At 38.8% G+C, this 26,249-nt stretch overlaps 2 protein-coding genes across 7 annotated transcripts in view; one reads left to right on the top strand and one right to left on the bottom strand.

The window, feature by feature from the left end:
* Positions 1 to 26,249, top strand: part of hlcs (holocarboxylase synthetase) — a 162,299-nt gene that overhangs the window by 124,965 nt on the left and 11,085 nt on the right. The window contains exon 11 of one of the 6 annotated variants that reach the window (XM_062977158.1): positions 12,659 to 26,058. The exons of 4 other annotated variants lie outside the window; for them this stretch is intronic. In XM_062977158.1, coding sequence (XP_062833228.1) covers positions 12,659 to 12,677 — 19 coding nt within the window. In that variant the 3' untranslated portion in view covers positions 12,678 to 26,058. Of the gene's footprint in view, positions 1 to 17; positions 1,794 to 12,658; positions 26,059 to 26,249 lie in introns of those variants that run through there. One more of the 6 variants, XM_003219012.3, reaches the window with a different exon arrangement.
* Positions 14,313 to 26,249, bottom strand: part of sim2 (SIM bHLH transcription factor 2) — a 61,964-nt gene continuing 50,027 nt past the window's right edge. Inside the window, exons 9-11 of the mRNA XM_008107537.2 lie at positions 20,093 to 20,261; positions 16,984 to 17,392; positions 14,313 to 15,380 (exon numbers count right to left, since the gene is read on the bottom strand). Of these exons, the coding sequence (XP_008105744.1) occupies positions 14,653 to 15,380; positions 16,984 to 17,392; positions 20,093 to 20,261 (1,306 nt within the window). The 3' untranslated portion in view covers positions 14,313 to 14,652. The remainder of the gene's footprint in view (positions 15,381 to 16,983; positions 17,393 to 20,092; positions 20,262 to 26,249) is intronic.

The following is a 26,249-nucleotide window of genomic DNA, read 5'->3' as shown; positions in this document are numbered from 1 at the left end:
TTGTTTTCTGTTTGCAGTGGTAAGCAAGTCCAGTTAGGAAGCGATGAAGGGCCAATGGCTTGGATTGTCGGAGTAGATGATTCTGGTTTCCTGCAAGTTCACGAGGAAGGCAAAGGCGTAGTAACTGTGCACCCAGATGGCAATTCTTTTGACATGCTGAGAAACCTTATAATTCCAAAGCAGCGATAATTTCTCGGTCTGGTGAAACAGCTGCTTGCTTAGAAGACCTTTTTGTGTTATGATACATCGGTGGGGGTCATGTATCAACCGCAAGGGTAGAAACAAAGGCTGGAGGATGGAAATGATGTGCACTAAACGAAACCCTGCACTCTACAATATTTAATTGTTCTAAACATGGGAATTGGTAATGTTCATGTTTTGTTTTGCATTTTTGCCTTCTATTTGAGAGAAGCTTGTCAGCATGAATTCTAATTTTTGGCATGGAAAACCTAACCAGAATTTCCTCCTAAAGTCTGTGTTAGCCTGTTACTGCAGATACTTAATACTTTTTCTTACGGTATACCTATACAATTTATATTACTTTGATTTCTAGTCATTTATTGAGGGATATGTTTCATTTCATAATATGTAAGATATTAAAGCAATAGGATGGACTTATGTGATTTCACAATGCCCCAGTTTAGCGTAGGGTTTAAATACAAATAAATGTAGGTGGGGTTTTTAGATTTAATTTCATACCTATTCCTTTCCTGCACCCCCCAAATTAGTGCTTAAAAGAGATTGGAACTTTTTAGAAAGGGCTTTGAAGCAGGTCTGTTTCACAATAGTTTGTTGCAGTTTTCTTTTGCTAGGATATTTTATATTTAGGATATATGTGTGTGTGTGTGTGGAGGGTGAGAGAGAGGGGGTCGGGAATCAAAACCATTTTCCTGACTTAGAGACTGGCTGCACATGCTTACTTCTGATAGTTCATTTCTCTTACTTTATGCCAGAGCAGCCTACTGTTTTTATCTAGGCATGACAATACATTCTAGGCTTGTGCCATACACTAATAGAGAGATACCCCTTTCTTTCATCAGCAGATTCCTTGCTAACCCACAGCTGCTACAGATTCCAGTCAGTTGCTTCACTCTTTGATAAGATGAGCAGGTGGAATCATGCTAAATTTGCATGTACATTATCTAACGGTGGCTCTGTGCGTGCACATGCCCCTTGTCAACCAGGCAATGCAGAGGCTGGATTGGCCACTGTCCCTGGCTCCTAAATGTGGCCATGGTTCCCTTTGCCAATGAGGACCAAGTTGTTAAGTTTAAGACAGGGAAATAGCAGCCAGCATAGCTATATTTCTTTGGTTTGTCTTAGGAGTCCCTTGCTATTGTCAAAGGTTTCTTTTTTAAAAAACTGGTGGCTCAGATGAATGGGAGCATTAGTGACGATGTGCCAATGAGATTCTTTTTCAACCCACTTTTTTAGAAAACTTTTTTTTATTTCTTTCAATTTATGGATTCAAGACCTTAAACCTAATGTTGTATACCTTGATTTTGCCTTTTTAATGCAAATGTTATTGTTACAGAAGACATTGAGCTTCAAGAAATGGTTTTATGATTGAATTGGCCAGACAGGGCCGGTTTTCAATCTTTGAGGCCAACACTTGTTTGCCCTGCCATCCATAACATCATCCCTGGTGAGTACCGGATGCCATTAGTTAATTAAACTCAAGGACTTTTCACACTCTATGATGCCACAATCTCATCTATTTTGAATATTCAAGTCTCCTGATCACCACTAATAATTTAGTAATGTAATGCCAAATAAAAATGGGACTAAAAATATGCTCCACCTCTTGCAGTGTTTTCCACTGTGATATATGTGTGTTCTAGACTTTGAACTCACATTTGCAACCCTCTTCACCCAGACTAGAGTCTGAAGCTAATTCCTGCATTTCAGGGAACTGTAGGTAACCTGACCTCCTAATGAGAGCTGCTGTGAGTCCTAACAGATTCCCTCATGTTCAATAAAAAGTGCCCTCTCAAAGGCATGCCTGACTTGTAGTTAGAAGCCAAGTTTTGTAGGTTAAAGTTCACTTCATAAAGAATTGGGAAATAAGTGGATTGGCTCAAATATAAGTCCAAAAAGTATTAAAGAAAGAAGTTGTCTTGTAATGGTGGATTAACATAATCCCTGCATATTGGTGATTTGTTAGGTCGACTATAAATTACTGGAGACTAAGTTATCCAATCACTGACAGTGAGGATTTTGATTTCTGCCGCATGAAGTTTTCCATACAGCAGCATCCATAAACAGTTCTTGGAATAAAGCTCAGTTAAAATAATGAAGTTAACTTTTTAAAAACTTAAAACAATTAAAACTATACTATGAAGCTTGCAGACTAACATGGACCAAAGGTTGGATTACATTGAAACGAGAAAAATTGTTAACATTGGAAGGCTTTGATGTAAGAACAGGGTGGCATTCTTATTTATGGTATGAAAACTTGAAAATCGAGAAAAACTTTGGAAACCATTTCATAAGATCCGCTTTAATTAAGATATGAGAAAGATACAAAGACTTATTTTATTGAAAAACCTCACTGTGGATATCTCTGTTAGAAGCAAAAAAAAAGTGGGTAAAATGGCCCACTTACAAGGAAATGTTGATAAAGCAAAATGGATTGTTCCAGATGAAATCACAAGGAGATAAATCAACAATACAAGAACATCTCTTGGTTCCAGTTTATGCAACTAAAAGAATCTTATAATAAAGATAGGAAGATAGACTTTAATGACAAAGACACCTTCTGGGACAAAATGATTCAATCTATAGATCTATAGATACATGTTATGTTTTTCTTATCCACTTGAATCATTTTGTCCCAGAAGGTGTCTTTGTCATTAAAGTCTATCTTCCTATCTTTATTATAAGATTCTTTTAGTTGCATAAACTGGAACCAAGAGATCAAAGCCTTCCAATGTTAACAATTTTTCTCGTTTCAATGTAATCCAACCTTTGGTCCATGTTAGTCTGCAAGCTTCATAGTATAGTTTTAATTGTTTTAAGTTTTTAAAAAGTTAACTTCATTATTTTAACTGAGCTTTATTCCAAGAACTGTTTATGGATGCTGCTGTATGGAAAACTTCATGCGGCAGAAATCAAAATCCTCACTGTCAGTGATTGGATAACTTAGTCTCCAGTAATTTATAGAATGGACAAAGGATTGGGGGAAATCCAACCCCAAATAGGGAAACAAGTTGTCCAGGAACACCTGGCCGCTCTAAACGAATTCAAGTCCCCAGGGCCAGATCAGCTACATCCAAGAGTATTGAAGGAACTAGCGGAAGTTATTTCAGAACCACTGGCAATTATCTTCGAGAGTTCTTGGAGAACGGGAGAAGTCCCAGCAGATTGGAGGAAGGCGAATGTGGTCCCTATCTTCAAGAAGGGAAAAAAGAACGACCCAAACAATTACCGTCCAGTCAGCCTCACGTCGATACCAGGCAAGATTCTGGAAAAGATCATTAAGGAAGTGGTCTGCAAACACTTAGAAACAAATGCGGTCATTGCTAATAGTCAACACGGATTTACCAAAAACAAGTCTTGCCAGACTAATCTGATCTCTTTTTTCGATAGAGTTACGAGTTGGGTCGATACAGGGAATGCTGTGGATGTAGCGTACCTGGATTTCAGTAAGGCCTTCGACAAAGTCCCCCACGACCTTCTGGCAAACAAACTAGTAAAATGTGGGCTAGACAAAACTACGGTTAGGTGGATCTGTAATTGGCTAAGCGAACGAACCCAAAGGGTGCTCACCAATGCATCGTCTTCATCTTGGAAAGAAGTCACGAGTGGAGTGCCGCAGGGCTCCGTCCTGGGCCCGGTTCTGTTCAACATCTTTATTAACAACTTAGACGAAGGGTTAGAAGGAACGATCATCAAGTTTGCAGACGACACAAAACTGGGAGGGATAGCTAACACTCCAGAAGACAGGAGCAGAATTCAAAACGATCTTGACAGACTAGAGAGATGGGCCGAAACTAACAAAATGAAATTCAACAGGGACAAATGCAAGATACTTCACTTCGGCAGAAAAAATGGAAATCAAAGATACAGAATGGGGGACGCCTGGCTTGACAGCAGTGTGTGCGAAAAAGACCTTGGAGTCCTCGTGGACAACAAGTTAAACATGAGCCAACAATGTGATGCGGCAGCTAAAAAAGCCAACGGGATTCTGGCCTGCATAAATAGGGGAATAGCGTCTAGATCCAGGGAAGTCATGCTCCCCCTCTATTCTGCCTTGGTCAGGCCACACCTGGAATACTGTGTCCAATTTTGGGCACCGCAGTTGAAGGGAGATGTTGACAAGCTGGAAAGCGTCCAGAGGAGGGCGACTAAAATGATTAAGGGTCTGGAGAACAAGCCCTATGAGGAGCGGCTTAAAGAGCTGGGCATGTTTAGCCTGCAGAAGAGAAGGCTGAGAGGAGACATGATAGCCATGTACAAATACGTGAAGGGAAGTCATAGGGAGGAGGGAGCAAGCTTGTTTTCTGCTGCCCTGGAGACTAGGACATGGAACAATGGCTTCAAACTACAGGAAAGGAGATTCCACCTGAACATCAGGAAGAACTTCCTCACTGTGAGGGCTGTTCGACAGTGGAACTCTCTCCCCCGGGCTGTGGTGGAGGCTCCTTCTTTGGAGGCTTTTAAGCAGAGGCTGAATGGCCATCTGTCGGGGGTGCTTTGAATGCGATTTCCTGCTTCTTAGCAGGGGGTTGGACTGGATGGCCCATGAGGTCTCTTCCAACTCTACTATTCTATGATTCTATGATTCTTTACCCCAACACAATTTTCTCTAATTTTTCTCTCATTTTTAAACCATATTATCACTGTGAAAACTCTTAATAAAAATTATTACAAAAAAAACCACGTTAAACAATTAGAAGTAGCTATTTGTAAACATCTGGGGGATTGGAAGATCAAAGATCCTTTTTTCATTTATAGACATTATTATTGATTTTATAACTTAAGTGATTACTAAACCTGAATTAGTATAATGAAATAAATGGGAACTCCCGTAATATAGTTTGACTGTTTTTAATCCTTTTGTGATCACTCTGCCCTCTTGTCTTACTTCATCACTTTTTAAATGCATGAATCATGCCTTTATTTGTTAGCTACAGAATTGATAGAATCCGGGCTAAGTTGCTCTTGGAAGGAAGCAGTCAATTGTTCAGTCCAAACTTCTAGCCAAAGCAGTTAATCCTTCTGTTCCCTGTTCTTTCCTACATGCCTCCAAATATGTCCTGGCTGAAAGATAGAATTCTTTATTTTTACACATTTAGGACAATTCCAGAATAGCATGACTGTCCATATTTTCTTACTGAAGCATAGAATATTGGGAAGTGCCTTGTCAAAACATTAAAAAAACATGTCTAGCTAATGACTTTTGACTTCTCCAAAGGGAAAGCTTAATTGATTACATTTTTGCAAATTTACATGAGCTCTAGCTGTGACATATTTTTGGTTTCTTTGCTATGAAGTTAGTGATGAATAATGCTTTTTCTAAGATGGCACTTGTAATTTGCATGCATTTACATGTACTTGTATTAACCTTTTTTTCAAAAACCTATTTAATCCGGAATGCCTTTTTGTTGAGCAAGAGGACTTTGTCTATTAATAAAAGCAATTACTTAACTCTGTATCACAGTTTAGTTGTAACAGCACAGAGTAGAAGGAATTGAAGCAATAAAAAGTTGTAATAGGCATTTTGAGTAAAGAAATAACAATCAATGCCTTTTATATAAATCTGAACTAAAGAATACTGTGTCTATTCTAGTCATTGTCTCTTATCAGATATCTTGAGAAGAGACAGAAAAGAGCTAATAACCTTTCGATGATTGAGAGATTTTTTTTCTTTTCAAAATACTTGGCTTTAAGGAAAATATTATCAATGTGTGTGTCCATGGGATAGAGGGCCCTAGGCACAGTGAGGTATAGGATACAGATTTGGGTATCATAGCTAACAATCCATTTTTCTTTAAACAGACATTTGCTAGTCGATAGATGTTTTTCTGATGCTACTAAAAAAATCAGGGCTGTTAACTTTTATATATGCACAGTAGTTATAGGTTATATATTTCATTTCTGCATGATGTTCTGAAAGTATTAATGGATATCTTTGTAGAAAATAGAGCTAGAAATGTGTGTGTACACAAATAAAACATCTGATTTTCATATATTGATAAAAAAAATCAATACTTTGAAAAGCTATCCAATCTTCCCACCTCACCCCCGGTTTGGTTTATTTTAATTCAAGTTATGTTCTGAAATCGTTTGCACTGCAAACATTTCTTCATTTAATTTCCTTTTCATAAATGAAAAGTAATGAAGTATGGACACATTGAAGCACAAGTAAATTAGTTGGGAATATTGTTTTTGCCTCCGCGTTTTGATGGACTAATCCTGTCCATACAAGGCAAAGCATTACCTTGATTGAAGGCGAAGGGAGAGTCAGCATCAAGTGGAAACATTAGATATCAGATTTTACTTCATTTTATTTGCTTTAGGTGCTTTAATGGGAAATTCCTCCTATGTACAGAATAGGTAAAGGTAAAGGTTTTCCCCTGACGTTAAGTCCAGTCATGTCTGATTCTGGGGGTTGGTGCTCATCTCCATTTCTAAGCCGAAGAGCCTGTGTTGTCCGTAGACCCCTCCAAGGTCATGTGGCCGGCATGACTGCATGGAGCGCCGTTACCTTCCCGCCAGAGCGGTACCTATTGATCTACTCACATTGGCATGTTTTCGAACTGCTAGGTTGGCAGAAGCTGGAGCTAACAGCGGCCGCTCCCGCCGCTCCTGGGGTTTGAACCTGGAATACCGGAATAATATATTCAAAGTTCTGAGTGACAGCTGTTGCAGTAAGAAATCTTGGGTACGTTTCTAATGGATACTTAGGTAAAGGTGAATGTGAGGAATTCAGCTGGTACTAACATTGTTTTCGGCATCAAACATGGCAACTAACCACGTCTATATGACAGAAGGATTTTATAGCAGTCCTTATGATTGTTATAATACAGCAAAATATGTCTGAACAGCCTCTGAAGGAGCCAGCCAGGCATCCTGGAATTCAGAGGTAGCCCACTGAAAATGTGTAATGCTATTAAAATGTCCATGTTAGTAAAACACCTTTTCCACTGTGAAGCTGATGTCGCCTTTCAGACTGTTCATTTGATGAAGTGGTTTCTAAAATATTTTATGGTGCCTGCTTTTTCCCCCCTGTGCAATATGGGTTTTTCTTCTGGCTTATGTTAAAAAACGCCCCATTCCATGTATTTTAAAAATCTGTACACATTACTTATTGACAGCAGTGTTTCTTAAGCCACTGTGTTGTGTCGATATGTGGATTTGAAAAAAAAATTAGGAGCAAAATTATATCCAGGAGTTGATGGCCTTTCCAGAGTTGTACAAAATTTCCACTACATACTCAGAATTTGAGAGGGGAGGGTTTTTTTATTACTGGTCTATAGGACCCCGTAATATTTTGAAATAAATGTCATAGGAAGTCTATATAACTCATTGATTTAAAAATACATGAAATGCTTACTTCTTTATACTATGGATCATATTTGCCTTTTATAGGTTTATTACCAAAATGTTACAATTGCTGTAATTATGGAATGTACTTTACTCATTTTGTTTCAGTCATAGAAAGGCTCAATAGTTGGTAAACTATATCACTGCCAAACAATATACAGTGTGAAAAGCAGGACAGAATGTTTCTTTGTGTTGCCTCTGTGCAGTTTCCACTGTGATCTACCTGTGAATAGCAGTATTTGACATCTAGAGCAGGGTTTCTTCCAGTTTTCCACTTGCAATCCCTTTCAACACGGGAATTTTTTACATGACACCATGTATATATAGGTATATAAAATAGGTATAAAACCAGACATCAGCATTTGCAAGGCTTGCTAAACAGACTGATTTCTCTTTTCATGAAGTACATCGGAAGCATCTTCTGCTGAGTTCACTGTAAACACTGTACAACGGATTCGTACAGTGTTTTAAACAGCTACTATGTGACATTCAGAAAACTTTTATTGATGCCAACATAGAGCTAAGGGGAATCCATTTGGGGTTGGGACCAACAATTTAAGAAGCTGTATTCTAGAGCTACAGCAGTCACTTTCTGGCTCTAAATATTCCTTCTCAGATGGAGTGTAAGCTGAGGTTGGTGGAACCTATGAGATTTCTGCCCTTTATTCCACCATTTTTCTGCTTGAATCTCTGCTGCCACCATAAATGACTGCTTTTCCTATTACCAAGAATGAGATCTTTTCCTTATCCCAAACCTCTGCCTCCCTTGTAAAAACCTCTTAGGGAGAGAATATGCCCTCAATGTTCTTATTATATTATTCAACTTATATCCCCATTGAACACAAACTCTCTTCATATTCTGCTACCACCACTGACATGTCTGAACTCTGGCTAGAAGCGTACGATACTCCAAAACAATACTTTAATAACAGAAGTTGAACAAAACAAACTATATCAATAATATTACATATTTAAAGCAAGTATTTAACTCTCACACTCTTCTCTACAGAAACTACTAAAACTTTTAAACTCAATTCCCAATTCCCTTGACCTCACTCTCTTAGCCCTAAGCCTCTCATTTGCTCATACACTGCACTAATCTCTCTCAACTTCCAGAGCAACTTTCAACCTTTTCCAAATACCTTTGAATATTTCTTCTCACTATGAATATTCTGTTCTCACTCCCTCCTGATTCTTACTTCCCTGATTACCTCAAATATTCAAGACATAATAACATAAAACATAAAACAATATTTTCTACAAAACGCCCATGACATCACAGAACCATACTACTCAGTTTCTACCCCATTTTCTTCTACAATCTGATTCACTCATTAATAACATTAAAATACAATGAATGTTAGATTTATAAATGTCTAATTTATTATTATAAAGTAGTTATATTTGTAAAACCAAGCAATTAATCCAAGTCCATTTATTTCTTTGGCTACATTATTTTATTTAACATTTTTGTCTTACATAATAAATAAGCAAAAGAAGCTTTACAATTTAAGGGCACAAATATACAATCCAAAGCAATAATAGGTGGTATGTATTTAGGGTGTTTCTTTTTCCACATACATTTTGTTCATGAACTGATTTTTTATTGTATCATTTGAGAACAAATTAACGTGTTTTAGAAGTTATTCATCAGTTTGGTCTCAATCTGATTGGAACAAATAATATCATTGGCAGTAGACTTTACATTTGCTCAAACAAATGTCCTTGATTTTATGAGTGAGACTATAATTCTAAACACACTTCCTAGAAAGTAAACTCTGTGGAACATAGTGAGATTTATTTCCAAATAATCATGCATAGGGCTTATGCTGCAAGAACTTTAAAATCATTTACTAGTTTACTGACGTGGCTAAGCGTTTAAAACTAAAATAGATTTTTGGAAGGGAAGGGAAAACCTATCAAGTTGGGTTCAGATGAGTGGTGTATGACGAGGCATACTACAATGCAGCATTTCTGTTGCTATGATTTATTTATCATATGACAAGCAAACGGAGGGTACAGTTGTAATATATTTAAAAACACAAAGTTAAAAACTTGGCATTATACTGTTGCTATGATACAATGCCAATACTGTCCATATCTCACTTGCCAATTTTTAAAAAAGATTTTTTTAGAGTCCTGCAACATATTTTCATAGATTTGTTTAGAGTAAAATAAATGGAAATAGAGTTTCTACTTTGTGCTACCTCCCCAGATTGAAGTTTCTGCTACATGTAAATTAGCATTCAATTTCGTTGCCGTTCTTAACTAGCATTAGTAATTCTCAGGCAGGTTGAAAGAACAATCCACCCACTGTGGGTTTATCTCCTGCACCATCCTGATGAAGGCAGAGGAATCTTCAAAATTCTGTTAATATCATTGACTCCCCTCTCTCTCTCCTCAAATTTTTTCTGCTGTCTATCCAACTGGTTTTTTTTTAATCCAACTGGTCAAGCTTTAAGTTTCTCCTAATTATACTACTACTCATTTTAGTTTCACAACAAAATCTTTCTCAGTTATTTAAAGCATCTAAGAATTGAACCATGACTTTTGTAGTTAGTGATGTGACAAAAAGTATAAGCAAAATGAACCTGGAGAAGTTAAGGACAATTGCTGCTTGCCTACTGAAAAAAGGAGGCATGAAAGAGAAGACTGTGTGCATGGTCACAGAAGGTGAGCAAAATCAGCAGATTGACACAAAAGGTCAGTAGACTGAAGATAGAGGTGTTCAGGATAAAAAAAACTACAGAAAATATTTCCTCAGGCAAAATTTAAATTGAGGATATCTCTGCAACAACAGATGATGCAGTAAGGCAGGTTAGAAAAGGTGGGCTGATGTGGGCTATGATGCAATGGCAGTTGTAGCCAGGCCTATTTTGGTAAGTGCCTTAAATAGAAGAGTGTTGTGACTTAAACACTGAGATGCAGACTAGAAATCGAGGTCAAATCTTGTGAGCATCCCATATAGAGAAAAATTGTTATTTGAAGAGAAAATGTTAGAAAAAGGATGGAAGGGCCAAGTACTGACTACAGAAAGATACTGGTAGGAGGGAGATACCTCTGTTTCGGTCATTTGTGGAACCTGATAACTTTAGACAAATGGTTTCTTCAGATGGCAATAGTAAGATTCAGCATTCAGGCAAACAGGTTCTAAGTCTTGTCAATTTACAGCTCCTGGTTTAGCTGCAGTTATGCTAAGAATGCAGAACTAATTACCTCCTATCTTGCAAGGTGTGATAGCTGAGCCAGCACAGTGCTGGACTTACTTGCTTCTGGAAATAATTTAAAATTAAATCAACGTGTTTCCATAGATGGCAGTTTAGGCATTACAAAATAGGCCTTTTGTAGGTACCATGGCCTCAGTGTCAACAACATCCTATATAGAGTGTCAGCTTCATTTGGAGATGTCTATAGAGTGGTGATATGGAAGGAGCCATCCACATTTAAGCACCATTATAAAGTAGACAAGTGTAAAGTGAGGCAGCCTTTGGCGAAACAGTTCGTCAAGCAGTGATGCAACAGGATAGTTAGTGGTAGGTTGCAGCTTAAGTATATCCCACATGTAATAGATTGCTCTTTCAGCCTGCCTGAGAATGATAGGTTGGCATCTGCTTTGATACCCATGGAAGCTGAAGGAGCAATCCATGCCAACAATATTAATAAAAGAACATTTTGAAGACTCATGCCTTGATCAAATTGGTGCAAGGGATAAACCCACAGGTTGTTGATTGCACCTTTAGCCTTCCTTGAATGACTGTCCACAGTAGGTGTCGACCATTCATTTACACATTATGGGCATTGATAGATGCTAATACTTGTTTGAGTTTTCATTTCTGCATAATGCTCAAATTTCAAATGTAAACAGGACCTATTTGCGGATGACACAATGGATGGAATATTTTTCTTAAATTGAATAGCACAAAATAGGCAGTTTCTTAAACAAAATTAAAATGTGCAGTTCATGAAATACGTTCCTCCAGTGTGGGAGAAACTAGCATAAAGGTCTCTTTGAAGAATATAAAAGAACTACTATGATACGTTATCTATCAGATTTGTTTTATGAGGCATGTAATTGTTAGAATCTCATTAAGAAACTCCTTTATAGGTAGCAAAATGAAAAACATGTCTCATCATAAATATTTTCTTTCAGGACTTCATCTGAATGAACAGAGAATGAGAATTGTTTGAAAAACTAAACTTAGATTTGAGAATAGAGTCAAAGCATGGCATTGTGAAAAGATTCACTTACAAAAGCTTCTTTATATCAAGGACTTCTCGTGCTAGGAGTGTTGCTGCTTTTTTCCAGCAATATTGCTAAAAGGCATCAAACTCATACCGTCTTCCTTGCAAGGGCTAGAAGGTATTTTCTGTTTTCCTGACAGGAAATATATCTAGCTCTGTTAACATTAAATACAATATAGAAATGCAATTACAAACTGAAGTCTTATGACAAGTTGAAACTGCATGAGTAAACATGTTCCCAATGCTTGACACTTCAGCCAAGGACGGCACCACTTTGGTGCAGTAACACACAAACAATTACATTGCTGTGCAAGTTGAGGCAACAGCTTAGTTCTCCAAGGTTGGCATTACACACTTGAGAACCAGGTTTTGCTTAGAAAAGAAAAGGCATGTAACCCTTTGTGAAAGTGATTAAACTTGCAAATTATTTGTGGGCTACCTCTTGTGTTTTCATCCTTATTTCTATAATAATGTTTTTGGACATTGATTTTGCAAAGATTTACTACATCGAATTCCTAAAATATTCCTGCTGGCTTCAAACACTAAAACAATGCCTACAGACCCAAATTTCAACTAATTGATTGTTGCATATTTAAATTGGTGCTGTCTAATAGAAACGTTCACACGTGCAGTTTGAGGCCTATTTGTGTGTGTGTGATGCATTTAAGAGATAGCACACAGATGACAACCAGTCAGTTACAACATGCATCTGACATTATCAGCTTTCAGCATACTCAGCCCCTTCAATGAGTACCATATAAATGAGAACAGACCAAAACTTTTTTGTGAAAAGCATATCAACTTTTTAAAAACCATTAAAACTATGCAGACTTGAGCTTTCCTTAAATACTGTATTCTCCAAATGCAGATTTAGACAAAAATGGTAGCCAGTTCACCTGGAGGTACTTCACCTTTGAAAGAGGATCAAGAAAGAGAAAGAACAAGGCCAAAGAAGGTACTCAACCCCAAATGTGCAAAGCAAAAAGAATTACCTTCAGCCCCATGAAGCAACCGTGGAGGGCATGTAGATTGGTAACAAGGTGCTTTTTCTTCCCAGCAACTTTGTGTCCCAGAGAAGCCTACCTTACACTTTGGGAATTACTGGCATCAACTCAAGGCACTGTTTAACTCCATTTGAACTGGTCTGTACATGGCTCTGTCATTATTTAATATATATGCCCAACACTGTTAAGTTTTTAAAAAGATAACATGATAAATTTGTTTCATTAGAAAAACAAATTGTAATACTAGAAAAGGGAATGCTTTGTATTGCAGAAAACAAGAAAAATTATCTTATTAAGAAAATGCCTATCCGATTTAATTTGATACCTGAAATGGTATAGCTAATGATATTTTTTATTCTGCACGAAGTACATTAAATATGATGTTTGAAGGAAATAACCTTAAAAATTGTTGCTGACTCTACACTAGTTTGTGGCTTATTGTACTGCAGAATTTCTTCTGACTTAACATTTGACTTTTAGGGGGTATCTTTAGAGATGGTTTTAACATAACTCAGCCTTAAGCAATAGAAAGGAAGCTACTGGATCCAAATTAAAATATATTTCTGATTCATGTCAGTATGCATTTTAAATATATGTTGATCCATCAGGGAGCGTTCTGTCATGTCAAGAGGACAACTCCCATATTCTAGTAACACCTTACATGCCAAAGAGCCCTGATGGATACATGCACAAGCTTCTATGTACACAAAGCTCTCGGGTTCAATTAGCAGGAACAGTTCAACCAAGGGATTTCTTTGTGCTATTATTTCATACGATTAGAGAACCCACAGAGATCAGGATCAGAGCAGCGACAACATACTTATGGCATAAAATCTTTGCAGTCCTCCTTAACCACTAGATTCAACATTACAGAAAATCAAAAATCAGTATACTGTACTTAAAATTAAAAAGTGCCTGTGAATTTTCAACTGCATTGGTATTTTGATAATTTTATAATCTCTTAACCATATGAATATTTTTACTTGCTGGCCTGAAAACACAAGCCCCCTAAACATAAAATGAAAGCTATTGAAACAGAAAGGACTTTGGATCTCATTGCTAGCACAAACTGAACAGAACACAATTCTCTTTTATTATTCTCTGTCAAAGGAAGCTTTGGATATACTCTTTTTCCTTGAAGATATATTTCAAATGGGGGGGAAATTATCTTTCTTCTATTTTCAAATATACTTTTAAAAATTCTTACCACAGTCCCCCCCCCCCCCCTACAATGTGAAAATTCATCAACTCTTTGGTAGGTATTTCCAAGCTTGCTGAAATAATAGATTTTCCTTATTTCAAGATGCATAGTAATAATGAAAGCTGGCCTTCATAAAATCTATCAAAGTCATAAAAATAAAAATCCATTATTGGGCTTCAGAGATTAAAAATGTAAACACATGTTCTTGAGGGTAATAAAACTGAAGGCAAGTTAACAGAGACAATCACAAATAACTGCGGCACTTATAGTCTCCTGCCAAACTTTCTGTATATCAGGTAATCAAATATTCAAATATATTTTTGATCCAAAGGATTTTGGAAATGTATTTTACAAGAAAACATAGTAAATCTTTGTGTTGGTAAATGAACTATAAGTAGTAAACCTGCAAAATAACAAAATTGATTTGTCGAATGAATGATTACTGGGAGAATCAACTACAGAGATTAATCTGTAACAATAAATCACTGAAGCTTAGATACATTTTTTCCTGACCTTAGAAGTACTGTTCAACATGGCTTGCCAAGAACACATGCAAGTTTGTGTCTCAGCTGACTTTTACCATGCTTACTGTGTGTGTAGGTTCGCATTTTTGGAAACAATTGTTTAATCAGTTAGTTTAAAATTGTTCCATGACTGTCACCTTCCATTGGCTATTATTACAGAAGTTCCAATATAATGAGGAAGTGCAGGTTCCTTGTGAGTCTCAGGGGAAGAGGCAGATGAGGGACTTTGGTTTTTGTAAAACATATTTACTTCTTCAGAACTGTGTCCGTAAGTTTCTGCTCTGTGTTCTGTGGCAGTGCACGAGGATGTTTGAAATGTGCCATGTTTGGCCAAAACCCGGTGGTAGTTCAGAAGAACAAATGGGACTTGTCCTGTGTGCCTCATATCAACTGTGTGATCATGTTCAGAGTCTTGGTCAAGCTTAACTGGCATTCTATTGTCTGCTGCCAGCTCACCCATATTTGAAGAGTGATGGGCAACATGCTCATATTTGGGCTCTTTTGTACACATTCTTCTTGTTTGTTCATAAACTGTTGGAACTGGGAGAAGATGGCTTAATGGTCCAATAGATTTAGCTTGGAAACATTCTGATTTGGACAAAAAAGAGTTAGTTAATGAGTTTGAAAAGGGCTTTTCATTGACATTTTTGTCTTGTACTTCTCTGTTGAAAGCTAGCTTATTTTCTTCTTTGATCAGATGGTGATGTGCTGGATATATTCTGCTTTCCATTTTGCTATGTTTTATAATGCTGGAATCATAGATCTCTTCCTTGTATCGATTACTTGGTGTTAGTGTGGGACAACTTGAGAAACTGTCAGATATACCTTCTTCTTGGCTGTATCGTCTGTGTGACAGCGGCACTTAGGAAGAAAAGATGAAGAAACAATGAGTAGAAATAAATGCTAATGCCTGACTAATATGAGTGCATTAAGGTTGCATTAAAAAGTTTACATTCTTTCATTTCACTTTGCATATGACAAATTATAGTGAATTACCTTCTCAGGCAAGGCCCTGAAACTCACTGGAATTCTTCGAAACATAAACATTCTGATGAATTTGGTGGTTACATACCCAAAGACATAATATAATCCCAATTAGGTCAGTTTTAAAAATGAAAAAGCCTTATTATACTTTGTTAGGATTATTATTTTTTATTTTTTATTGGAAAAAATCCAAAATATACTGTCAAAATAAGTTAGCATAAACTCATAAGTAACAAAATACTATACTTATTCATAAAAACTAAAAAAATAAAATAAAAAGCAATCTCAGCCTTTGACTGCATTTCAATGCTATGATGGTTCTTTAGTCAGCTCAGACAAAGCTCCCATGAACCCAAGGGCAGTTCCTACAGTATTCAAGGTTGGCATGAAACTGATAGCAGAGCTACCCAACTCTATAGACTGCAATGTTTCATGCTGATAGTCATATGAATGCACGCTAAGTAAATCCAATTGAATCCATATTTCTTCCATAATTATCTTTGCAAAATAATTGGATTAGATCAGTATTTTAATATTACCCCTATACTGAATCTATCACATAAACTACAATTGTTATAATCTGGGGTGGAAGCCTAGATTATAGTCATCCCTCCACATTTTCTGGTGTTAGAACCACGGGGCCCCTGTGAACAGGTAAAACTAAGAATAAAGACAGTGCTTTTTTTAACCCAAGAGAACACCTCTCTGGGAATTTCTAGGTGTTCCAGAACAACTCTATGGTCAACTTCCACTGGAATATGATTATAGAATTGCATTGAGTGACCTAAAGTTTTCTAGGTTCTGCAACATACCTGTAGGAAGATTAACACAGACTCACACTGGAGGTCCTTGAGATATTAGAACAATTTTAATAAATCTGCGAATAAGTGACTATGTGAATGTCAAACCCATAAATGTGCAGAGACAACTGTAGAGCCTTAATGACTTTGGACCTCATCACATTGATGAAGTCCTCTGTGCTGATTTGCCAGGCTCTGTGGCAAATCAGCAGGGGAATTTTTCCGGCCAGCTGGTCGGCAGCAACATTTCCCTGTCATACGTGGGGAAATATTGCCGTGAAGCTTGTCCCTGCAGTAGCCCCTTTGTTCCAAATGGAACATGAGGGAATCTCCCGTGTTGGCAGCTCAGTGTCCTACTATACCACCACAGTTGAGCAACAGAGCCCTGCCAGAAGTGAAGCTATGTCATATGATGGGCGGTGTGGGGTTCTGTTGCTTAACTGCGGTAGCAGCGTCCTAACAATTCATCATGGGATGAGGTTATTCATAAAACACAATTTGGATTTCTTGGGAAGACATTTCAATTTAATATTTTAATAAGTTAGTATTAAAGTTATCCAAAGCTTCAACTGAAGATACAAATTAAATATCTTGAAAATATTCAAATGTAAGTATTTCACATTTTTTAATTTTATTTTTATTTTACAAAACAGCTTCTTAGTTGTTTGCATCATACACACCTTCATAGCCTGGTAAGAGATTGTGGCGTACGTTGCTTGCTGATTGATCAGAAGGGCTTTTAGATGGCGATTGGCTGCCTGGTATAAGAGAATTGGCATAGTGCCATTGGCACTCTCCACTTGTCTGTAATGTACTTAAGAAAAACCGAGCTACTTCGCAAGGTGTTCCTTGAGTCTGCCCAAATTTAGAAGGCAGCATTTGTTTTTTGCTACTGAATACATGAGGGTCTACGGGGAAGGGTCCATAATGGTAAGGGAATGGTAAGCTGTACGATGGAGTATATAAAAGTTCGCTGTTTTCTGAATGGAAGGCTTGTTCTTGGACAGTGGCAGAATTTGCTGTGGAGCTGGATCTCCAGCTTCCAACCTGGCTACATTCCAGTTTGTCTGTCTGGAAGGAGCTGTATTGCTGAAAAAGCAAATAAAAAGAAAGAAAAGTGTTTAATAGCTGACTCTGAAATCTGTCAGTATAACAGAGTGTGCTGCAGCCAAGTACCACCTTGAACTACAGTTACACCAGTTCATTTAAACTAAGAGGAGTTGGCAATACTTATTCTCTAAAGAGAGGAACTGCAGCTCAAAGCCTTTTGGAATTCCTCCTATTTGCCTTGAAAACTCTTCTACTAAATCCAAAATGCACCGGATAAGCTATCGTACCCCAGTGGAGAGCGGGGAGACGTTTGGCAAATGCTCAGATTAACAAATTCCTCTATCTTCAGCTCTGACCACAATAACAGATTCCGCAGCTAATCCCTGACACAAAGTATAATGTTAGTCATGTAACAAATAGGTAAAGGTAAAGGTGTTATCCTAACGTTAAGTCTAGTCATGTCCGATTCTGGGGGTTGGTGCTCATCTCCATTTCTAAGCCAAAGAGCCAGCGTTGTCCGTAAACACCTCCAAGGTCATGGGGCCGGCATGACTGCATGCAATGCCATTACCTTCCTGCCAAAGCGGTACCTACTGATCTCACATTTGCATGTTTTCAAACTGCTAAGTTGGCAGAAGCTGGGGCTAACAGTGGGTGCTCACCCTTCTCCCCAGATTTGAACCGCCAACCTTTCGGTCAGCAAGTTCAGCAGCTTGGTGGTTTGACCCAATGCGCCACTGGGGGCTCCATATGCAACAAGTAAGAATGTATTTATTAATCTTATTTGCACCCAGCAGACCAGCTGCTAAATAAACCAGTTCACCTATCTTGCAACTAGAGACAGGATCTTGGCTACCCAAAAACTAAGAAGCTAGAGGAGATGCTACTCTTTTCACCCCATTTTACATACACATTTAATTCCATCTTCCCATAATTGCCCAATGTTGTTGTTCCATTGTTCCCTGTTCAGCTCCTGAATCCCCCCCCAGGCCTGGCCCTAGGTAATTTTCAAGTGTAAGCAAACAGAATTTTGGCGCCCCCCCAAAAAAAACCAATCACTGAAAAATAAAAGTGTTGGATAAGTGAAAATGTTGGATAATAAGGAGGAATTAAGGAAAAGCCTAAATAAAGAACAACACTCTGAAAACGGGAATCCCAGACAGGAAACAATCAGGGCCAGCGAACACCTCCCAACCAAGGATGCCCCCCAGGGAGGAAGCAGCCAGGCTTTGAATCTGCAAGGCCATTAAATGCTAATCAAGCTGGCCAATTGCCTCCATTCACACTAGCCTCAAACAGACAAGAGAGATCTTTCTCCCACCCTGGACTTTCCACAGAAACCTCAATTACCTAGCTTCCAACAGATCTCAGAACCTCTGAGAATGCCTGCTATAGATGTGGATGAAACGTCAGGAGAGAATGCTTCTGGAACATGGCCAGGCAGTCCGGAGACCTGACCTTGAGGGCAAAGTCCAGAACAGGCCGCAGCTGCAGAATAGGAAGGCCTTTTACCTGCTGGGACCTCTGGCGACCCATCCTGAGGCAAGCGGTGGGACCGAGCTGTAAACCAGCGCCAGCCCCGCTGAAGGGAGGAACAGCAAGATGGACGGCTGCTTGTGCCATGCTGCCGCTTGGCCCCACCACGTATCCCTTGAGGATACGGGGCGGGGCCAACCGGCCGCATGGCACATGCGCAGCAGTCGGAGAGGGTGCCTCGCCCATCTCGCTGTTCGGACTGCCTTTGGCGGATGGGCAAGATGGGCGGGGTGCCCTCTCCGACCACTGCGCATGCGCCAAGCGGCCACATGGTGCAAGCGGCCGCCCATCTTGCTGTTCCCTCGTTGGATCCGGCACCGGTTTACCGCTCAGTCCCGCCGCCTGCCTTGGGACAGGTCGCCAGAGGCCCCGTCAGGTGAGAGGCCTTCCTGCCTCCACGGCCTAGCCTGGCCTCCAGCCAGGCCGTCCTGCTGCCCCTTTAAGGGCAGGGATGTGAGACAGCCCTCAGGCGCAGGCCAGGATCGCTTCCCTGTCCTTAAAGGGCCAGCAGGGCAGCTTGGTTGGAGGCCAGGCCAGGACACGGAGGCAGGAAGGCCACGCCTGAGCAGAGATGCCTCAACGGTTGCTGAAGGCGCCATTCTCCAGCCTCAGCTGCGCCCCATAGAGGATGGCACCTTCGGCAACTGCCTAATTTGCCTTGCGGTTGAACCACTCCTGATCCCCCCCACACACACACACACACAAAACCTTCATTCTTCAAATGTGCAAACTTCCCTTTGTGCAAATCATTCTACAATGCTCATTTCTCCCTAGACCTTATTTAATGTATGTACTGGTTATTTCTCTATCCCCTCCCCTCTCGCCAGCTCCTCAACAATGGCCTTAATTGGAATAGAGGGAGCCAAAATAGTGAGGGGTCAGTTTTCATGCCTGACAAACTCACTGTTGCTAGAATATTTGGGTACAAGAGTGGTATCACCACAGAGCCCCATATTGGCTGGAATCTTCAGGACAGTGATACAATTTCTGAGGTTGAATCATTAGAACTCTCCTTATTTCTGATTCTAAATACTTATTGGGGAAAACAACAGCTTCTCAAATTAGTTTGGGGAAGAGAATGTTATAGCTTGAACTGCAAAGACATTTCTGTAATTATTCATAGGGTACCTGGTGCAATGATGCTGCTGCAAATAAATTCTCACACTATTTTAAGCATGAAATGTTCTGAAGAAAAAGTAGTACCTGCTGTGGATATGGAGTTGTTCTGAGTTTTGTCTTCATTTTATTACTTTTAGGTTTTGTTGCTTTTCTTGTTTCTTGTGAGGTAGATACTGAGTTTCTACATGAGAACTGTGATTTAGAAATTGTGACCTGGTCCAATGATAATGGAAGTTCCTTATATTCTATATCTCTGCAAAAAACAACAACAACAGTGCAACAAAGGAATTGGTTCTCAAACCCATTTTTCTTCCCTCTTAGCACTAATTAAAACTGATTACTCTGCACTCATAAGAAAGAGAGGCTCAGATTGCTTTGAAAGATATTAGTAGTGGCGAAGCTAGTGTTGCGAATTTAATTCAAAGTAATCAAATCTTACATATGAACACATTTCCATATAAGGTTAACTCAGCAATCTTTTTTTTAACTTTTCCCAGCTGGAATCCTGTTAGGAACAGACATTTCCTTTACATGTTGTGCTTATATCCTTTTCTGGGTGCTGTGGGGATTGGTATTTCCTTTCTCCACAGTCCGCAAATTCCCTCTGATTTAGACCCTTCTACACAGACCTTATAATTCACACTGAAGTTGATTGTAAGGGGGAGGGGCCAAACGATACACATTCATAATGCAGGAGGAACTGCATTAAACAGGGAAAACTCATGTTTAAAAAGACCCGGAGAATGTCTGGTTTTAGCTGAAAAATCTGCTGCAACAGAGCCCATCATTTTATTTATTTATTTACAGTATTTATATTCCGCCCTTCTCACCCAGAAGGGGACTCAGGGCAGATCACACAACATCCATATCCAGCAAACATTCAGTGCCATTTATACACAGAACAAGACAGACAATTGCACATAGATAGACGTATATAGGCTTTTCCCATCTCCAGCATCTTGGAGGCTTGTGCTCAGTTCCGGCCATGAGGGGGTGGTGTCACTCCATCTCCCTGCCAAAAGGCTTTGCTCATAAACTTTCCTCCTTGATCTAATCCCGGCATTATTCTGGCATTTCTTATGGGTGCCTTGAAAATACCTCCTTGCTTTTAAGCGGTACCTATTTATCTACTTACATTTTGCTTTCTAACCGCTAGGTAGGCGGAAGGTGGGCTAAGGCCAAGAACTCACCCTGATCCAGGCTTCGAACTGTCAACCTTTTGATAGACAAGATTTACTCCAGCTGGTGGTTTAATCTGCTGTGCAAAAGCCCAGCCTGTGCAAAATGTGACACTTTGCAAGATTTCCATGTGGTGCACTGGTGTGGACAGCACTAGCACATTACTGTATTTTAAAACTGAAAAAATTTACAACATTTTAAAAATTCTTGCTCTCTGCATATGCACTGCAGCACATTTCCAAAACTATGTTGGGGGGGGGGAGTAAAAAACTTCTGACAGATGTTCCACCAATCAGATTGTTCTAGATTAATGTGGACGCCCAAGGAGGATTGCTCTGGGGCAATGGAGTCAGGTAGACACTCTATAGAATGTAATGGGTTTTTAAAACCCTCCTTATACTCCAGATTAAAGGCCTGGAGTATAAAGGTATTGAACACACATACCACATAGTCATTCCATGTATCATATGAAGATGTCAAGATCATAAAAGCATCTCACCATAGCCAAATATAAAATCACACGACCAGTGCTGATATCCAGCAGAGTACTCCTGAGGTTTCAGTGCTGCTGTAGTCATTCCATATCTGGCTATGGGGATGGAAGGGTTCAGAGACTTTCAGTAAGTTAGGATGAAGTAGTTTGCTTAGACTAGTTATGTTGAGTCATATAGGATTGTAGCCCTCATTTTGCAATACTGAATGCATTTTTTCAGTCAGCTGCTTTTATAACCCTATTCTACTATGATGTATATAAGCAAGTGCCTGTTCTCATTCTTCCATAAAATACACTCAGTTCTCTGTATCCAATCATCATCAACTTCCAAAAAACAAACCTTGATTTTGCCATTTTATATATAGGACACCGTTTTACTATGCCATTGTATATCATGGGACTTGGGCACCCACAAAGTTTGGTATGCACAAGCAGGGGAGGGGGGTCCTGTAACTAAACCCCAATAGATACCAAGGGCCCACTATAATAAAATATATCTCTGTGCTGTTTGGATTCATTTGAAGTACACAGTTTTTCAGAGTTCAGGAAGATTACATGGTCAGTCCTATAAAAGCAAAATGCAAGCGGTAGAAGTTCCTGGGGGAACAGTGATTCTGCACTCCAAAAACCAATGGGTATCCCCCATGCGCCAGCTGGATAGGCAGGTGTTTCAAATTCGTTTTCAGTCTTTTTCAGTCAGAGCTGTTTACTTCTCTGCCTTACTTGCCAGTTTTTTATTTTGTGCCTTGCCAACTGGACTCTAAATCCCTTAGCTTGTAATAAGGCAATATTTAGAAGTTAAAATCATTGGTATTATGCTAGAATTGAGACGTTTAAAAAAGAGGAAAGGTGCCGATCAAGAAATGGAAACACTGGCTGTGGCACTGCCAGGTAGAAAGACAAACCATGGTCAAAGTTACATCAAAGATGAACTCACTAACTACTAACCAAAGCATTGTGAGTTCAAAAATAAAGAGCAGCAAACCCAGATACCAATCCCAGTGTGACTTTGAGGAAAAAGAGAGAGAAAGGGCTGTTTTAAACAGAAAAATTATATCCTCAAGTGAGAGTGAGGCAGAGGTGAGTATAACTTCCTCTCCTGCACAAAACAGGGACTGGAAAAGATGCAAGTAGAGACAAGGTAAAAATGTGGGGTAAAAAAAGATTAAAAGGTGAAAAATAGTTAACGAAAATAAAACACCTAAGTTTCCTGGTAAAATGGCAATGGGAACTCAGGGGTCTGAATCACAAAAATTACCAACATCAGCTTTGAGTTGCCATTTTAAAAAATGGAGAAAGTGAATGATGCTGATGCTGGCAAACAAAGCTTCCTATTCTACAGCTTAAAAATTGTGCCATCAATCATCTGAAAAGGAGGGAATGTATACTAATTAATCCTCATGGCTGATGTGATATTGCTATCTCTACAACCATGAACCTCCCATAAAACTCTTGCTACTTGAAAGAGTGAGGCACAGAATTTCCAGTGAATGTTGCTAGATGCCTTTCCCAGCACACAAACAGCCCCTGGCCTCAGTCATTCGCAAGATGGTGACCCCACAACATAAGGCCTAATGAGATATTCTCCATGTCTGGACTTATTTTTTAGATTTTGTTCTGGCTCAAAATGGTTCATAAAACTTGGTAACTAGATAGCTCATTAAAAAGTCCATCACTTTTTGTGTAATTGTAACATGTTGCCATCATGAAATATACTGTTTTGAAATTGAGTCCATTATTTTGAAACACTTTGTTTAAAATCAACAATGACGGGGACAGCACAGGTAACACATCACCTGTGACTCTACCTGCAGCTCCCAGTGGTTCAGCGACTGCACAGTAACATGCATACCCAATTGATATACAAGCGATAGTTAATGAAACAGAAAGAAAACAAGAAATTAAATACTATACTGAAGCTATGTAATACATTTCTGGGCAGCATTACCAATCAGGAGACAAATCGATTCATTGGTTTACAGTTAATTAATTATTTAATACAAATGAATTTCAGAAACTCGATTCAACCTAGCATTATTTCTGAGATTGTCTTTTCATAATTATTCTTATGAAGAAATGAATATTCCTCTGATGTCAGAAAGAGAGGAAGTAAATTAGAACTTCAGTCAGCATAATGAATTCCTAAAACTAAAGTTATTAATAAAACAAACAAAGAAAACCAGTAAAGTCAGCAAAGGAGTATAAAATTAAAGTCAGAAAATGTTTAAGAAAAGACAAAGAATTTGACATGGAGTCTGATTTTGAGTTAGTAATAGGAGAAGACTTGGCAAGGAGTGAAATGGCTTATGAGTCACATGAAAACAGTGATGAGGAGGGTTTCTCAAGAGCAGGTTCAGAGAATGATTCAAGTAGATTATTTATGGTGAAACAATTCAGAGGTTTGATTAAAAAGGCATTGCAGACATTAGTCTGTTGGGTCATATAAATGATAAGGTTAGTGGCAGAAGGATCATTAAAAGAAATGGCATGAAGCTTCTGTGTTAGTGATTAGAAGCTCAACAGCAGCATGTTTACTAGGGCAGCTGCACTTTGGGTACAAGATGTTTTAGATTCTCAAGAAAACAAAAGGAGGGATTTAAAGAAAATATTGCATACAAGTATGATATATTGCTGATGCAGGTATTGATGCTACAAAATTTTCATGCAGCTCATTTTGGGTGCAGTTAACCACATGGATTTTGATAGGAACATACTAACACAACAGGGATATTCGCAGGAGGTAGAAGAAACAATCCTGGCATCAAGGAGAGATTTTACACACAGAACATATGATTGGACTTGTAAGGCCTTCAAAGGCTGGTGCTTATTATATGAAAGCAATTACACAAGTGTGAAAGTAGCTGATATGCTGGATTTTTTTCCTAAGGATAGATACTCTAAAATGATAAAGTGCCACTTTGTTGACTGTATTACATCAGAAGGGTGTCAGCTATCCCTTTACGAAGATATTTCTAAAAGGGGTGATATTGCTGACACCAACAATACATAGATTTCCTTTGTGGGATCTTAACTTATTGCTCAATGTGTTTGGGAAGGGTCCATTTGAACACAAACATCAAGCTTCTCTACACTTACTGTCTCTCAAGGTGGCCCCATTTTAGTGTTAATAAAATCATGTAGAAGAGTGGCAGAATCAGCTACTCTGTCTGTGAATAGTAGTCTATGTAAACACGAACACAACAAATTAACATTGAGACTACATCATACCTTTTTGCCAAAGTGTTTAGTCAATAAAGAGGTATATCAAGATATGCAGTTACCAAATTTTACCCTGATCCTAAACATCCATTAGAGAGGAAGTGGCATGCTTTGGATGTACAGAGGGCAGTTAAGCATTATACTAAAAGAACAGCAGGGTTCAAGCATACAGAATAACTGATGTATTTGTAGTTTTTAATCTGAAATCTTTGGGCAATAGAGCCTCAAAACACATAATTGTAAACTGGATTAAAGCCTGCCCATTTCTGTTACGTCTCCTCAATATGAAAAGGCGAGTGACCGTGTGGTTCACTCCATTCGCTTGATGGCACAGTTTATGCCATATCAATGTCTCTGCAAGACATTTGTGAGGCATCAGGATGAAAAAGAGTCTTCAACATTCATCAGGCATAAGAAAGTCAATAAATACAAATTGGCACAGGCGACGTTCAGCCAAACAATACTACAACCAGTAAGGGAACTGTTATGCAACTATTCCCATCCAATTTTAAGGGCTTTGGTACATTATATGTTGATTTGTGGATAGCTCATCCTAACCCATCCAGAGAATGAAACATTGGTGCTGCTTACTGTGGTAAATCATGATTAGATGGTAGGAGGGGCAGCTATTATTTGGCTGCATAAAGCAAAATTACTTTGGAACTCCCTCCCCAGGTAGATTAGGCAAGCACCCACCCTGTCAGCCTTTAGAAAAAGGTTAAAAACCAGGCTTTTCCAGTGCGCTTTCGAATAATCATTCCCCATAAGAGACCCCCTCCTAAAGGAAAACTGATTCTTTTGCACTTTATTCTACCCCACCCCAAATTCTGCTAGAGAACACTTCAGCACTTTGTCCAGGCACCTTATTAAATGATCTTATGACTATATATCTTTGCACGTTTGTCCTGACCGCCCAGCCCCCCCCCCATTTTATCAATTAATTGTGGGCTTTGTCTTAAATCATTTTAACATTTTATTTTACTACTACTGTGTCATACTGTATTATTGTGTTGTAAAATTGTTTTATTTTATCTTTTGTTGATGTTGTGTATCCAGTATATGCTTTTAATATTGTTCATGTTTTGTTTTGGGCTTGGCCCCATGTTAGCCACCCCAAGATGGAGGCGGGATAGAAAAATAAAGATGATGATGATGATGATGATTATTATTATTATATAATTTAGTGGATTTTTGGTGAACAACAGAAGTGTAGTTAGTTTATAATAGAGCAAAGTCATTATGGCAACACTATACAATTAAATTGGCGAACAACAAAGATGGATAAATGGTTGCACCTGAAAAAGAATTTGGAATTCCTGCCTATCCAGCTAATGCATGGGTAATAACCCA

This window comes from Anolis carolinensis, chromosome 3 (assembly GCF_035594765.1).
Source record: "Anolis carolinensis isolate JA03-04 chromosome 3, rAnoCar3.1.pri, whole genome shotgun sequence".
Classification (NCBI taxonomy): domain Eukaryota; kingdom Metazoa; phylum Chordata; class Lepidosauria; order Squamata; family Dactyloidae; genus Anolis; species Anolis carolinensis.
This window is presented reverse-complemented; position numbering and strand designations above follow the sequence as displayed.